The sequence below is a fragment of the Onychostoma macrolepis genome, chromosome 04 (genome assembly GCF_012432095.1).
Source record: "Onychostoma macrolepis isolate SWU-2019 chromosome 04, ASM1243209v1, whole genome shotgun sequence".
Taxonomy (NCBI): domain Eukaryota; kingdom Metazoa; phylum Chordata; class Actinopteri; order Cypriniformes; family Cyprinidae; genus Onychostoma; species Onychostoma macrolepis.
In genome coordinates, this window is record NC_081158.1 from 29955326 (window position 1) to 29971464 (window position 16139).

Below are 16139 nucleotides of genomic sequence, written 5' to 3' on the forward strand. Positions count from 1 at the left end.
ATTACACAATTTTAATAATTTTAGTCAGTTATTACAAGATTTTAATCATTTTAATATAAATCTTTTTTAGAATTACATTTAATATTTGGTAATATAATAATTTTAATATTAATAAACTTAATGTTGAATTTTGTTCAGGATTAATAACAATTATTAAAATAATTATAATATTTGTTATTGTTTTTAATATTAATTTTAGTACAATATTTAATTATAATTGAGTTACATTTCATTAATTTTAATATTAATTTATTCATGATTAACGTTATTTATCCGAGTAGCATTTTATTTTTAAAATGAGAATTTAATTGTTTATTTTAATTTTAATATACATTTTAATGTTTCAGTTTTTTAAGGATTAATAAAATGTCGTTATTTTCATATAGATTACATATAGTTTAATTTAATTTCTTATTTTAATATAATAGTTACTGAAGAATGTTGTTCGTTTTAATACAGTTGTAATTTCCTAATTAGAATTGAATTAAATTCAGTTCATATTTGTATTTTAGGTAAGCCTTTTCACCCTTTCAAAACCTTTTTAGGATTACTTTTATTATTATAATTAGTTATATATTTTTAATTCAAGGCAATATTTTTAAAGAAAATAAAGAAATATTGTCATCAAAAGAGAATTTTTTTTTATATTATACTTCCATGTCATTTAGTTTCGTTGACTTTTTAAAATAATTGTTCTAATTATGTATTGGTATTAATGTTTTAAATATTTGGCTCAATCCTTTGGGTTGGTTAATGATGGATCATTTTTAGGGAGCGTGGTGTCGATGAAGCACACATGATGTTTGTGAACACACTCACCTACAACCAAACCCAAATTTGCCAAGACCATGCCCACTTTCACTTCATTGGCTATTTCAGATTGAATGCCAGCAAGTTAGTTATATGAAATGATCAGTCACGAGTCAAAAATTCAGCTCCGCAAAATCTTGCTATGTGACGAATGTGAGCCGCTCAACCTTATCTCCCTGTCGTCATGGGAGCAGTCATGTCTAACCCCGGTGTGCATGCATGCAACTGCGCGAGTGGGCGTTCACACACACACTGACAGGAAATGAGTCAGAAGAAGGTTAGTGGGAGGCGATCGAACAAGAAGTGTGTGTGTCACAGTTGAACAGTTCCGTCCGGCTACTCTCAGAGTGAGTGTGTTTATGTGTGGTGCTTCCCATACATGAGGTTATTATTTACCAACTTCTCAGACACAAGTCCAGACGTGTCCGGTCCCCATTCCCTCATTCTTATCCGTTCACAGTGATGTCAGTCAGTGGCTGTTTGTTTATTTGGCACTGATTGTGGAATTTGTAAGCTGTGATGTAAATGCGTTCGGTGATCATCTTGAGTTTCCTCGAATAGGACGCATTCCAAGTCAAAGACAGTCTGGAGTTTATTAGAGTTTGACCCACTTTCGTTCTTGCATGATTTTTCCGTGCCACACTTTTTTTGGGGGAAACTAGAACACTGCGCATTCTAGACTTTCACAGCGTTAGTGTGGAAAAGACGGCCGGAGGAGAGCAGAAGACCGAGCGATGGGGTGAGGCAGACAGATGACACGCGTCAAAATTACAAGTGAGGTTGTCTCAGGCTTGACGGAATGAAAGAGCTCAGTGCTTCTGATGTTGAGAGGAGGAGGTGGAAGGAGATGAAAGGCAGGAAAGGGAGAGTGAACGGAGGGAAGTGGCGTGATTTGACAGAGTGACTCGTTACCTCACAGTATGTCGGATTTAAAAAAAAAAAAATAGGGCACATTACCTGCGACTGCACACACTTTCACATTTCCACACACACCGTCTCGCTGTTTCAAAGACTTCATTGGTGTAACGGGATGCAGAAATGAGGCCACAGCGGTTACTGGTCATGAAACTGGATCTCTCCTCCTGTCTCTCTAATAAGAAATGTCCAGGTCATGTTTCACCCCAAAGTCAAAATATAGCAGAAATCACAAGAAATTATATTCTGCATAAAACATGACGCCTAAGATTTTTTGCACTGACATTATTTCTATTAATTCCCCCAAATTATTTTTTTATATATTCTATTCTAATTCTTATTCTATTCTATTTCTCGTTATCAAAAAGCCAAACAGAGGACTAGTATCCTGATTTTTTTTTAAAAGTCCAAAAATACTCAAAAATGAAATTAATGAAATCCAATTATTTATTTTATTGGGCAACAAATGCATGTCTTGAGAATAGCTGCCTTTGTCATGATCAACATGATCAAACATTTTATTTTTATACTTTTTATTATATTCTTATTACCAGTTCTTTTTATTTATTTTATTTAGAATACATTAATACATGTTTACGTACTACTTTAACATACCAATAGTACTTACAAAATTTGTTTATTTTTGCCCACATTTTAGTAATGAATATTAATGAGAATAATGTGCTTCATTGTCTTTGCATCATTCTTTATGCAAAATACATTTATGGTTTCCTTGTGGTTTTGGCATAAAATATGACTTGGACATTTCCGGACAGTTTCTGAAAGATTCACCGCTCTCCCTCTGGACTGAAGATATCAGAGCGGGCAGACAGCAGACAGCTGTGCTGTAATGGATGGCCCTCAGGTTAGGTACTTTTTACTGCCTTGCCCAGATAAAAGAGCTGGCCGATATGTCACCCTTGGGGGACTCCTCCTTATGAGGTGAGGGAGGAGGGGACCGTACAGCAGCAAACAGCCTGCCATAAAACTACAGAGTCACGACCACACCTTCAGACTCTTTTTCTAGTTCCCAGCACTCTTTTATGCGGGAATATAATCTCTTTTCTTCTGGAACAGCTTTTATTTTCCGTTGCTTTTAGGCCGCCCCTTTTCCAAGTACTAAAAGACTGCGCGTACATGCACATGTACATGAACACGTGTTGACTGGACGGGAGTCTTAATTCCCGGCTGCTGGTTTTCAATTTGTGAATGTGCATGTGGTTTTTAAACCCTGATTACATCATGATTTGGCCCATAGGCCAGCTCCGATAAGCCGGATCATACTTTTATGTAATAGAGAAGAGTTGAGGACACAAGTGCTGTGTAAACAAAAAGCACATGGGACAGTTCATATCCCTTCACACCTTTCTTGTTTTCAGTGTAGTCCGTGTGCCTGTCTCAGGAATCGTGGCGTAGGTGAATGTGAACAGAGCATGTGTCAGTGTCGTGCTTCACTGGTTTTCATGAATATCAAGAACTGTGGGAAAATTATTAACAGACGTTCAGCTTGATGTGCTGTGCATATGTCGCTTTATGTACACAGGTATGAGTGTGTTTGTGTTTTTAAAGGGAAGAGAATGAATAAGGTCATAATGGAAGAATCACATGCTGCTTTTACAACACACACACACTCACACACACACATTAGACTGAATCACGAATCACTATCTATCCTACATAGTCAGATTAGTGTGTCCCAAACCATAGTATAGTAAAATAGTATTTCAGATGTACTTTTTAACTGATTTTAACCATAAGATAATGTAATAGTAATGTCCTTAATGTGCATCTTAGGCCTAAAATCAGTCAACATTTGCCTTTTTTTGATGGCTGATTGATGGCCAAATAGAAGACTTGTACCTTAGTTTTAAAAATATTAAAAAAATGAATTTAATTTAACCCAAATATTCCATTTTATTTTTTCAGAATAAATTAAATTCAGTATAAAATATGATCAAACATGCATTCTTTTATTGCATATTAGTGTAACTATATGGGAACTATTCTAAGTATTGGGATTCAGCTATGTACGAGTATATGCCCTAATAAAACTTCCCAGAAACCCTTTCCATAGCTCATCCGTTAGAGCAGCAGCGTCTCGCATCACATATATCACACATTTTCATTTTCTAACCTCCTTTTCCTCTCTGGCAGACATTGTTCATGAAAATCTGAAGATGGGTTCGGATGGAGAGAGCGATCAGGCCTCAGGGACGTCCTCGGACGAAGTGCAATCACCCACCGGCGTGTGTCTCCGCACCAGATCTCATCGGCGCATATCCATGGAGGTAAGAAAAACCGTGTGTGGCCATAAATTAATCAGCAGCACAAACCTGCCACACGCTCACTTATTCACAGGAGGAGGCAGAAAACATGCGTGTGTTACCCTGAAAGCTTCAGACTGGGTGATGTGTCACTACTGAGAGCTTTATTTTTGGCCTTGGGTAGGTGGAGGGATTCCTCTGGTGTGTTTTCTTTCTCATCCTTCTCTATTTTCTCCCACGTTCTTTTAATCGGCTTTTCTCTTCCCCTTCCTCTTTGCTGAGATGATCTTAAGAAATCTGGAGGTTTTGTGGGCAGGTGCAGATGTTATAAGAGGAACTTCCCGCCCGTTGTGAATTCTCATTGGTTCAAAACCCACTCCTTATAACTATGTATTAAACATCAAATATGTTCTGATTGGCTGTGATCATGATGCGTCATGTGGCTTTTTCGTTTCCTGGGAGTACAGAAAAATCACTGTAAACAGGCGTTGCATTTGGTTCGTACTGTGTCAGACTGATTTTCAAATCATATACATCTGTGTCTGTCTGTCAAGGTTGGGCTGCTGTTTGATATTAATAACTGGCTTTCTGTCTTACCGCACACAAGGATCCGAAAGGAATGGATGCGGCCTCTTTTTTTCTAGCTCTTTCCATTTCTACTTTCTATTCTTTTCTCTGCAGTACATTGTTTAAAAGAGGGTTTGAATAACACTGTTAGAGGATTTTGAAATAGAAAAACTACTACAGAATTAACCTGAATACTTCAAAACATTCACGTCACACTCTTGCTACATAAAGCATTTAAAGCTTCTTATTCTGGGGTTTTAATTGCAAACCTCAGTCCAAACTAGTTATTTGGCCATGTGTCCCTCTCTCTTTCTCTGTGTCCGGTGCTGTTTTGCCACCTGCTGTATGAATTGGGTTACTGCAGCTACATGCACAGTTTAAAAGACTGTAGGTATGTAGATATCATTTAACAATGTGTAGGTGAATCTCATGAAGAGGTGTCGCATTCTACTTTTTAAAAATTAAGAGGGGAAAAAAAGAGAAATTGTTGACTATTATGATTTTGTGACATTTGCCAATTATTTTCAGTGAATTTAATTTTAGTTTTACCACTAAAATCTCTTTATCTCTAAATTACTTTAACATGTAATAATATAATATCCATATATGAAAAATAATACATTTAAATAATTGATATCATAATTAAATTTATAAATAAATATTAAACAAAATTTATCCATTTGAAGTTTGTCATCATAGAATTTTTTTATACTTTGTTAAAGTTTCTTGTAATAATGCGTAATTTACTAAGAGTTTAAAGTTTTTATTCATTATTTTTTATTATTTCCTTCTTTTTTGTGTTTTACTTTTGTTTGTTGAAGTTTTCATTACTCTCAAATTCATTGATTCTCATTAGATTCTCATTACTGTGACAGTTATGAAAATCATCTTGTCTAAACACTTTAAAAAAGTGGCACAAATTATTTTGCATTAAATTGATGAGAATTGCGTGGGTAAATGTGCTTAATTTAAGATTAATGTGCTGATTTTAATGTTATTAAAAATGTCTTTGATTTTGGGGTGAAGTGATTCACTCCTCATCCAGACTGTACTTGTACACAAGTATTGGACTGATGTGCTGCCCAATGAGATTATATCATGCTGCGCGCGTCTTTAAAAGTAGCCTGTGGGTGGAGAGAAAAGCCATGCGAGAGAGAGATGTAAATGCAGGAGATTCAAAGCACGATGGAGGGTTATTTATGGAAGATGCTAATGCTGTGGTTTGAGAACGGCTTTATGAAGTCACGCTATCTTATTTAAAACAAGCGCACACACACTGCTCTCAGAGGAGACGCATATTCCAAATGAATAGTCACCAAGCATCAATTATTAATCCGATTCCTACTTTGATAAGAACTGAGCTAATTTTGTCCCTCGCGACTGACTTGTTTGCATATGTGTGTGTGTGATTTGATTCTCAGGACCTGAATAAACGCTTGTCTTTGCCTGCTGATATCCGGATTCCTGACGGTTACCTGGAAAAGCTGCAGCTGAGCAGCCCGCCGTTTGACCAACCCCTCAGCCGACGGTCACGTAGAGCCTCGCTGGTGAGTTTGCGTGAATAAACCCTTAGAAAGATTTAACGGCATTAAAAGGTAGCTTACCTTCTAATGCCGTCATATTTGTCCCATACTCGTCTTAATTATGTGTTTGTTCTTTCTATAAACCACATAATCATGACGCCCCTCCTCACTGAAATAGCATTTTATCTCAGACGTAAATAAATCACGTTTCATAATATGCCGTGCGTCTCTTTGTTTGAGCATGATGGGATATCTACCTAGCAACCATGATGCATAGCAACACGACTCAACATTAAGTTTCTCTTTTGACATCAATGGCTGTGGGATCATGGTGTTCAAGATGAATAAATCCCACATTGTGTTTGAAACAAAAAGGTTTATGTAGATTATTCAATCTGGCAGGGTTAAAACTATGACACGGCTGTCAAACAGCAAGCCATTGTCACTCTGAATTATATATTATATTATGTATATTATCGTTCAAAAGTATGCAGTCAGTAGTAATACTTTTAATTTGCAAAATATGCATTAAATTGATTAAAAGTGACAGGGAAGACATTTATAATGTTACAAAAGATTTCTATTTCAAATAAAAGTTGTTCATTTGAACTATTGTTCATCAAAGAGTTATAGTTTTTACAAAAATATTAAGCAGCACAACTGATTTCAACATTGATAATTAGAAATGTTTCTCGAGCAGCAAATCAGCATATCTGAAAACTGGAGTAATGATGCTGAAAATTCAGCTTTGACATCACATTACACAAATAAATTATATTTTAAAGTATATTAAAATAGAAAATTTTTAATTTAAATTGTAGTAATATTTTACTTTTTCTAAAACATTTAAATAAATAAATGAAAATTACAGCCCACAAACTTTTGAACCATAATATATTTTAAGGATGGGTCCTATTTAAAGAATGGGTCATTTGAAAATATCAGCATTTAATCACCCTCATGTTGTACCAAATCCATTTGACTCTTTTTGCGCATATCTAAGATGTTTTTAGTCATCAGTGCAATTAAATCATACAATAACCACGGTCGGTCAAACGCCAGTGTTGCTAATATGTTAATCAAAGCTTGTAATGCTTTTGTATACAAGCATTTTTCTGCCAAACGGACTTGGTTGAATCTCTTTGATTGCATCCAGGTCATATTACACCACAAAATTTAAATATTAAAAAATTATTTCAAAAACGGTTTAAAAATAACATTTACATCTAATCAAAGATATAAAAATATGTTTTGCACAACGAAAATTGCAATTTGTGCAAATTTCCAAAAATTGTCATGATTTTCTTTTTAATGACAATTATGAAGTCCATACGGCTTTTGCACTATATTATAAGTTTTCAGAAGCTGTGCAATGACTTTGTGGGTCACGATTGGTTACAAAATGTGATCTAATCGAATTAGATTTGAGAAGTACAGAGAATAGCTCGCACAAAACTATCATATCATGCCTTTATGAGACTTATATGAGAATGGAAATAGTGCAGAAGCTATACGGGCAACTTTTAAAGTGCTTTTTTGCAGGTTGAAAACTCATGGTACATACTTCATTGGATGCAAAGAACAATTCTGAAGACCTTTTGAGCTCCGTGATTAAAAGAAATGGCAATATTACGTCTGAAGAATATTCAGCTCCAGTTAATGAGTACACAGTCCACAGCAAGCTTTTCAAAACAACACGGACTGCTGCAGATAAACCCGGCCCGTGGACGAGAAACCCAGTGTGTCGCTACAAACATTGTGTCGTACTCTCAGTTGAGCACAAAGACACATACCATGTTCTTTGTCTGTTGGCCGCATACGTAGAGGGTTTTGCATGTGAAAAGCCCCCTGCTTTTGCGTCTGGGTTTCTTGGCATCCATTGTTCTTAGCTGTCATCCGTCTATGTCGTCCCCACCTCCAACCCTCAATGTGTGTGTAAAGGAGAGGGGGTTTATGTTGGCGTTCTGGTGCCCCCTGGTGCCCATGGGAGTCTGAATACTGCGTGTGATTAATGGTTTTGTCTGGGAAATGATTTTGGCTGCAGATATCAGAGACAGCGAGCAACACTCCAGACACGTGTTTCTCACTGATAAGGTCTGTTGAACACATGCAGGCCTGTTCAGCCTTAACCAGATCGCATTAATGAAGCAATCTCTCTCCTTTTCTCTTTTTATAGTCAGAAATCGGCTTTGGGAAACTAGAGACCTACATCAAACTGGACAAGTTGGGAGAGGTACGATGAGTCTAGTTCTGACCTTTCGTCGTTTGATTTGCCCTGTCAGTGCACTATTAATGATTCGGTGGATGATACAACAGAAGTCTCAGACTTACTCTGGACTTGCACATCACATAAACATTTTCATTAACTGATACCATTCTAGGAATATAAGGAATATAATATTTTTCAAAGTACTATTGTTTTTTTGTTTTTTTTGTTTGTTTTTTTAGACGTAATATTTATTTTACTTTATTTATTTATTTTTTAAAGTTTGATACTGGTCAGTAAATAATTAATCCATTAAATACATCTCTAGTGTAAAACTTGTGTGATTTAGTGCTGTGAAATTTATTAATCATGATAAATCGCTTCCAAAATAAAAGTTTGTTTAAGAAATATATGTAATATATAGTTATATATATATATATATATATATATATATATATATATATATATATATATATATATATATTTATTTTTATACATATAAATATACACACTACACACACACACATTGTCAACACAAACTTTTATTTTTGATGCAATTAATCGATTTGACAGCACTAAATCACACAAAATATTTGTTCATTTTAGATGAACAGTAGGGACATAAATAATAATTTAAAAAAAGGAATATATATATATATATATATATATATATATATATATATATATATACATTAGGTTGATAATTGTCAGTAAATGATTAATCCAATAGCTGCATCCCTAGCGTAAAACTTGCGTGATTTATACATAAATTATTTTTTAAATTGTGCATACAATATATTTATTTATTTAGTTAGTTAGTTAGATAACTTTATTTTTAACCAATAACATTGGGTGATTCTTTCCAGGAAATGATTAATCCTTTACATACATCCCTAATGTAAAACTCTGACTGACATTTTTCAGAGAACTGTTTCTTTTTTTAGTTCTACTGTAGGGATGTAATATTTATTTATTCATTCGTTCATTCATTTTACTACAATAACATTGCTTGATACTTTTCAGTAAATGACTAATCTGTTGCTACGTACCTAGTGACTGTTTGCATTCTGAGATCTAATCATTGCTAATAATTGTATTATAGGGGACGTATGCCACTGTTTTCAAGGGGCGGAGCAAACTGACGGACAACCTGGTAGCTCTGAAAGAGATCCGGTTGGAGCACGAGGAGGGCGCTCCATGCACAGCTATTAGAGAGGGTGAGGAATCTCTCTCTCTGTGGATGCCTAGATACTGATGTTGGCATTGCCCTGATCGATTCTGCTGTTTTCTCTCTTTCAGTGTCATTATTGAAGGATTTAAAGCACGCCAACATCGTCACGCTTCATGATATTGTCCACACAGACAAATCCCTCACTCTGGTCTTTGAGTATCTGGTGAGTGAACGTCTCATGCTGCTCCTCTCATTCTGATCCATTTGTTTCTTGCTCTATTTATTTGTTTGTTCTCTGATGGCTTCCTGCAGGATAAGGATCTGAAGCAGTACATGGACGACTGTGGAAACATCATGAGCATGCACAACGTTAAGGTCAGTCCCGTGTCTGTTTATTCTACACCAAATGGATTTAACGAAACATAAACGGTTGGTTTGTTGGTATTAGTGCAATGCAACACTAGAAACATTGTTTCTGGTCTTCTAACCTGTAGTCCATGTGTGGTTGTAGATTTTCCTGTTCCAGATCTTGAGAGGACTGGCGTACTGCCACAGACGCAAGGTCCTGCACCGGGACCTGAAACCACAGAACCTGCTCATCAATGAGAGGGGTGAACTCAAACTGGCAGACTTTGGTATGTTTAGCACTATGCTGTCAAATAAATGATATTCAGAAAATATTCAGTTAGATATTACACCATTGAGTGCTTTGTTTATGTGTGTGTATATTTATTTATATATAATTGTTTATTTAATATTTATAACTAAGGTTTCAATAAAAATATATTTTTATATACATTTATGTATTTACAAAGTTTTATATAGTATGTACTTTATTTTTCATTAATTCATATTATTCATTACTTTTCATCAATTTGAAATGTATGTACTAACTTGATTATAAATTTCAGTTGTATACAATTAATTTTTATATGTATTTTAACAAATACATATAATAAGTTATGTAATTAATTTTTCATTAAATACATTTTAATGTATTATACATTTATTAATTTACAAATGTGTTAATTAACTTATTTTATTCTATGTATAAATATGAAGTGTAATATTTCAAATGTATATCTATATATCTATATAGTATATCTATATATTTTGTGGACTTTATATGTTGACTTTATGTATTTTTCTAATATGTGACCCTGGACCACAAAACCAGTCTTAAGTCGCTGGGATATATTTGTAGCAATAGCCAAAAATACATTGTGTGGGTCAAAATAATCTATTTTTCTTTTATGCCAAAAATCATTAGTACATTAAGTAAAGATCGTGTTCCATGAAGATGTTTAGTAAATATCTTACTGTAAATATATCTCAACTTCATTTTTGATTAGTAATATGCATTGCTAAGAACTTAATTTGGACAACTTTAAAGGCGATTTTCTCAATATTTGGATTTTTTTGCACCCTCAGATTCCAGATTTTCAAATAGTTGTATCTCAACCAAATATTATCCGATCATATCATACATCAATGGAAAGCTTATTTATTCAGCTTTCAGATGATGTATAAATCTCAATTTTGAAAAATTGACACTTAAGACTGGTTTTGTGGTCCAGGGTCACATATTATAATATTTATATGTTCAAAATATGTATTTAACTTTTATATCATATGTAATTTATTTTTCATTAAAATATAGTATACATTTATTTAACTTTTTTGTTATAAAATGTATGAGATTCATTCAGCATACATACATGCATATATACATATATATATATATATATATATATATATATATATATATATATATATATATATATATATATATATATATATATATATATATATAATATAATATAATATAATATAATATAATAATTTTTTAAGTATAATAAATATATATATTTATAATAAAAGTTTTTATTTGTGTGTTTCTAGGTCTGGCACGAGCCAAGTCGGTTCCCACTAAGACATACTCTAATGAGGTGGTGACCTTATGGTACAGACCTCCTGATGTACTACTGGGATCCTCAGAATACTCCACACAGATCGATATGTGGTGAGTGATGTCTCATTTACATTCATCTTTACATTCAGTCCTGTCCTGTATGCTCTGTCTTATCCTCTCTCTGTCTCTGTCTCTCTCTCTCTGCCTCAGGGGTGTTGGATGTATATTTTATGAAATGGCTGCAGGTCGGCCGCTGTTCCCAGGATCCACCGTTGAAGATGAGCTGCATCTAATCTTCAGATTACTGGGTGAGCGAGCACACACTCTCACGCCCAGCTCTCCAACTAAATGATTCAATTCAGAGCCTGTGTGATGAAACGCACACTTCAACTCCAGACATTACGACATTAAACACACACACTCACACCAGATGTGTCATGGTGTTCAGTCTCAGAAGTGCTTCTCACCTGCTTTAAAAACAAACTGCAACCATCTGAGCTGCCATGCTTGCTGTCCACACACACACACACACACACACACACACACAAACAAACACACGCTTTTGCATGGAAACTGTGAGATCACATGGTAGGTTACCACAGTTCAGCTGAAATCCTGTCCTGCTGACTCTCACCTGATGTGTTTTAACTGTGCATCCTGGTGTGTGGAACTATCTCCGAAAACAGACCTGGAAAGGAGGTTTTAAGCTATTTTTAAGCTATTTATTATTTATAAAATTATTATTTATTTAATTTATAAAAAGAGTTGTATTAAGTCCTGCTAAAGTTGTGGAAATCCTCAAGAGCATAGAAATTTACATTTCTTTTACATTTTTTCCTCATCTCAGATTCCTTTTGCTGGAGATTAGCTCTTTTGCAATATCTATAAAATAATTTAAAATATTAACATTAAGTAAATTTAAAATGTTAATTGATACATACAGTACTACACCTGTTCTACAATAAACAGGTTTTTAATTAATGAGTAATGTAGCATGTTATTATTTTTTTTTTATATATATATATATATATATATATATATATATATATATATATATATATATATATATATATAACAAAAGAAATTGTACATTTTAGAATTTATTAATACTGAAGTAAATACAGAAAGATCATTATCAAAAGGGATCCGCGAATTTAAGTCCTGTAAAATCCAAAATGTGTCTTTAGGACCTGAATTTCACATGGATATTGGACAATAACATGTTTGATAATTTAAATAATAAACCTATAATAATAAATTATTTATATTTTATTGCATTCATTTATTTTATTCATTTACTTATGAGCTTATTGTAATCTTCCCATTATGGAAGCAAATATTATATATATATATATATATATATATATATATATATATATATATATATATATATATATATATATATATATATATATATATATATATATATATATATATATATATATATATATATATATATATATATATAAAATTTTACCTGGTTTAAATGGTATGCTTTTGAATCAATATTGTGGATGCTTGTTTTAATAAAAACCTTTTGTATTTATAAAAATGGCCAGCATATCAGTTCATAACATAAATATCTAAATATCAGCTCTGTTTAGAAGATGTTAGCTATGTGCTAAACGAAGACCGGCTCTAAAGTATAAATTGTTGAATGGATGTTTTGGCTTTGTGTAAAACAGGTACACCTACAGAGGACAACTGGCCCGGCATCTCGTCCATCGAAGAGTTCAAATCCTACAACTTCCCCAAATACAAGCCTCAGCCCTTCATCAATCATGCGCCCAGGTACCTGCACTCTGTGTGTCTCTCCAGCTGCTGCTTTGCTGTTTCATACAGTGTGCTTCTTATGAGTTTGTGTGCTCAGTGTCTTTGCGGTGGCTTCAGTGTGTTTGTCTTGCCACACAGAGCAAATGACCATGACCTCAAAGCTTGTGTGTGAGTGTGCGGATGCTGCTGTGGGAAAGTGTGTGTGTGTGTGTTCTAGTGTATGTTAGAAAGCCGTGTGCGTGCCAGTAAAGCAGGATATCCTGTGGAATTTCTGAGGCCGTTTGCTTCCTTCCTTACGTTTGCCAGTCTTAATTTGTCAACCTGCTGATGGTCACATCTCTCTCCCTCCCTCTCTTCCCATCTACAGGTTGGATACTGAAGGAATAGAGCTGTTATTGTCCTTTCTAAGGGTAAGAATGTGCCAGAACAATGGATTGCATTAAATACACACAAACACAATTGTAAATGATATTCCATCTTTTCCATCTTATGAACACTCTTATTTTTCATTAACCCTTTTAAAGCATTATGATAACTACCCTTTATCAATCTAATAAGGCTTTCATCCTTTATTTATTTTTTCTCAATAGTATGAGTCCAAGAAGAGGATCTCTGCAGATGAATCAATGAAACACTCCTACTTCAAGAGTCTGGGCATGCGTGTGCACACACTGCCAGAGAGTGAGTGTCTTTATATACACACACACACACACACACACACACACACACACACCACTTAATCGCTCATATGTCCTCATTCTCATGATATGCTGTGCTTGTGCAGACATATCCATATTTACACTGAAGGAAGTGCAGCTTCAGAGGGACCCCGGTTACCGGAACTCCTCGTACCCAGAGACAGGTGTGTGTTTGTTTTATACATGTTCAGATACTCTTATAGTAGTCAGTCAGTATGGGTCAGTGTCAGTTGTGTCAGTAGTTTTGGGAACTGACACTAGGTGGCAATGATCGTGTAGACCAATAGCTGTTGAACAGGTTGGTTAATGTGATTGTATTTAGATTTGGGCAATTATTTAAAATGATTAATTATACATTATTCAAAAAAAATTATTTAAAAATTGTTTAAGGTTAACTGATACCTGTGACCTTCTGGTGGATTAACAGAAGTGCTATATGCCAACAAACCATGACAGCATCTTTTAATAGCACCGTCAATGGATTTGTTAACGCATTGTCTTGAAAAAAATGAATCAATAAATAAATGTTAAATATTATGTAAAATTAGAGAAATTGCTATTTCTTTGATTTATAACATGGTTTATAAATAATATATAATGAATGTTATATTTCAATAAATTAAATATTTAAAAATATATAAAATAGTTTATATTTCATAATATTTAATAAAATTTCAAAAGAAATTCAAAAAATATTTTTATAAATATATTATTTAAATTTATAACAAAATAAAAATAAATGTCCTAAAACGTAATACATTCTATACATAACATTTACAAAAAGTAATTATTTTTATTTATTTTTTTTTTTTACATTTTGTAAGCTCTAACCCTTTGTGATCGTATATTAATGTAATTAGTATGTAATAACTAAATATATTTTCTAAATGATATATAAAATACTATAAGAATAATGGGACCTTTTGGATTCATGATGTACTCGCTGCTTATATCAGTTTTGTAAATTAAAAAAATGTTACATAGTGTACCTTTTTAAAATTAATTATATAAATTAAAAAAACGTTATTTTGTTTGCTTGTACACTGTGGTCTATCCTCTAATGATATAACTAAATTATTTTATAAATAAATATGTATTTGAAATTAGTTATATATTTTAAATATTTGAATTCTTTTGTAACCTTGCACACTTTGTTCTCTCCCATAGTAATATTACTAATATATTTTAGAACTAATATTTAAAAATATTTAAAATTATTACAAAAATGAAATATTTAGCATCATTTTATCAGCTTGTACTCCTTGTTCTCTGCTCTAATAATATAACTTTTATATATATTTTAATTAATTATATGTAATTTAACAATTATTTATATAAATTATATATCCTCTATATAAAGCTAATACATTTCTTAACTGAATATTTAAATTGAAAATTATTCTTTATAAAACATATTTTGTAACCTTGTACACCTTGTTCTCTCCCATAGTAATATTACGAATATATTTTATAACTAAAGAAATATTTAAAATGAAAAAATATAGAAATAAAATATTTAGCATAATTTTTCTCTGCTTTAATAATAAAACTTATATATTTTAAAATTAATTATATGTAATTTAACAATTATTTTGTAACGTTGTACACGGTGTTCTCTCCTCTATATAAAGCGAATACATTTCTTAACTGAATATTTAAAATGATTCTTTATAAAACATATTTTGTAACCTTGTACAACTTGTTCTCTCCTCCTTTTCACTCTCCTCCTTCTGTCTCTCTCCTCACAGGCAACAGCAAGAACAGACGGCAGAGCATGCTGTTTTAAGCTGCGTTCCCTCACACTCTTGCCCATTGCTCTCACACACTCTCGCACAAACACACACACACACACACACACTTGACGGATCAGTTCGACTGCTCTTACTCCGTGACTGTGTTGTATAGACTAACAGACTTAGTCCCCCCTCGCTCACAGAGAGAGGGGTGTTTGTCACGTGTGCATGCGTGGTGAAGGAGATCGGCTGAACCCGCTGTCTTTCCCACCCCCCAGTGTCCCGCCATCCAGCATGCAGCCTTGAGCCAGAACGCCCATCGGCCCCTCGTCTGGACGCCCCCTTCCCCTGTGTGTGCGAGCGTGTGAACGTGTATATATTTATTGACGGAGGGGTTGTTTTGCTGCTAATTGACTACTGTCTCTACGTAACTTCCTCACTCTCGGGGCGACCTTCGTGGACACATCAGTCCCACATTTTTGTTTTGTTTTAAAAGAACGATTATAATTCTGTTGAAAAAAAATGTTGATATCGCAGCTGTCCATTTGTCATTGTGTTGGTTTTACA

At 33.6% G+C, this 16139-nt stretch overlaps 1 protein-coding gene across 1 annotated transcript in view; it reads left to right on the top strand.

Moving 5' to 3' along the window:
• The window catches only part of cdk17 (cyclin dependent kinase 17), a 58888-nt gene extending 43116 nt beyond the window's left edge, over positions 1-15772 (top strand). The window contains exons 4-17 of the mRNA XM_058772151.1: positions 3880-4013; positions 5978-6103; positions 8256-8312; positions 9388-9502; positions 9585-9679; positions 9769-9831; positions 9968-10091; positions 11359-11479; positions 11579-11676; positions 13054-13159; positions 13509-13551; positions 13732-13822; positions 13926-14003; positions 15588-15772. Coding sequence (XP_058628134.1) covers positions 3880-4013; positions 5978-6103; positions 8256-8312; positions 9388-9502; positions 9585-9679; positions 9769-9831; positions 9968-10091; positions 11359-11479; positions 11579-11676; positions 13054-13159; positions 13509-13551; positions 13732-13822; positions 13926-14003; positions 15588-15625 — 1289 coding nt within the window. The 3' untranslated portion in view covers positions 15626-15772. The remainder of the gene's footprint in view (positions 1-3879; positions 4014-5977; positions 6104-8255; positions 8313-9387; positions 9503-9584; positions 9680-9768; positions 9832-9967; positions 10092-11358; positions 11480-11578; positions 11677-13053; positions 13160-13508; positions 13552-13731; positions 13823-13925; positions 14004-15587) is intronic.
• Positions 15773-16139: the final 367 nt, after the last annotated feature.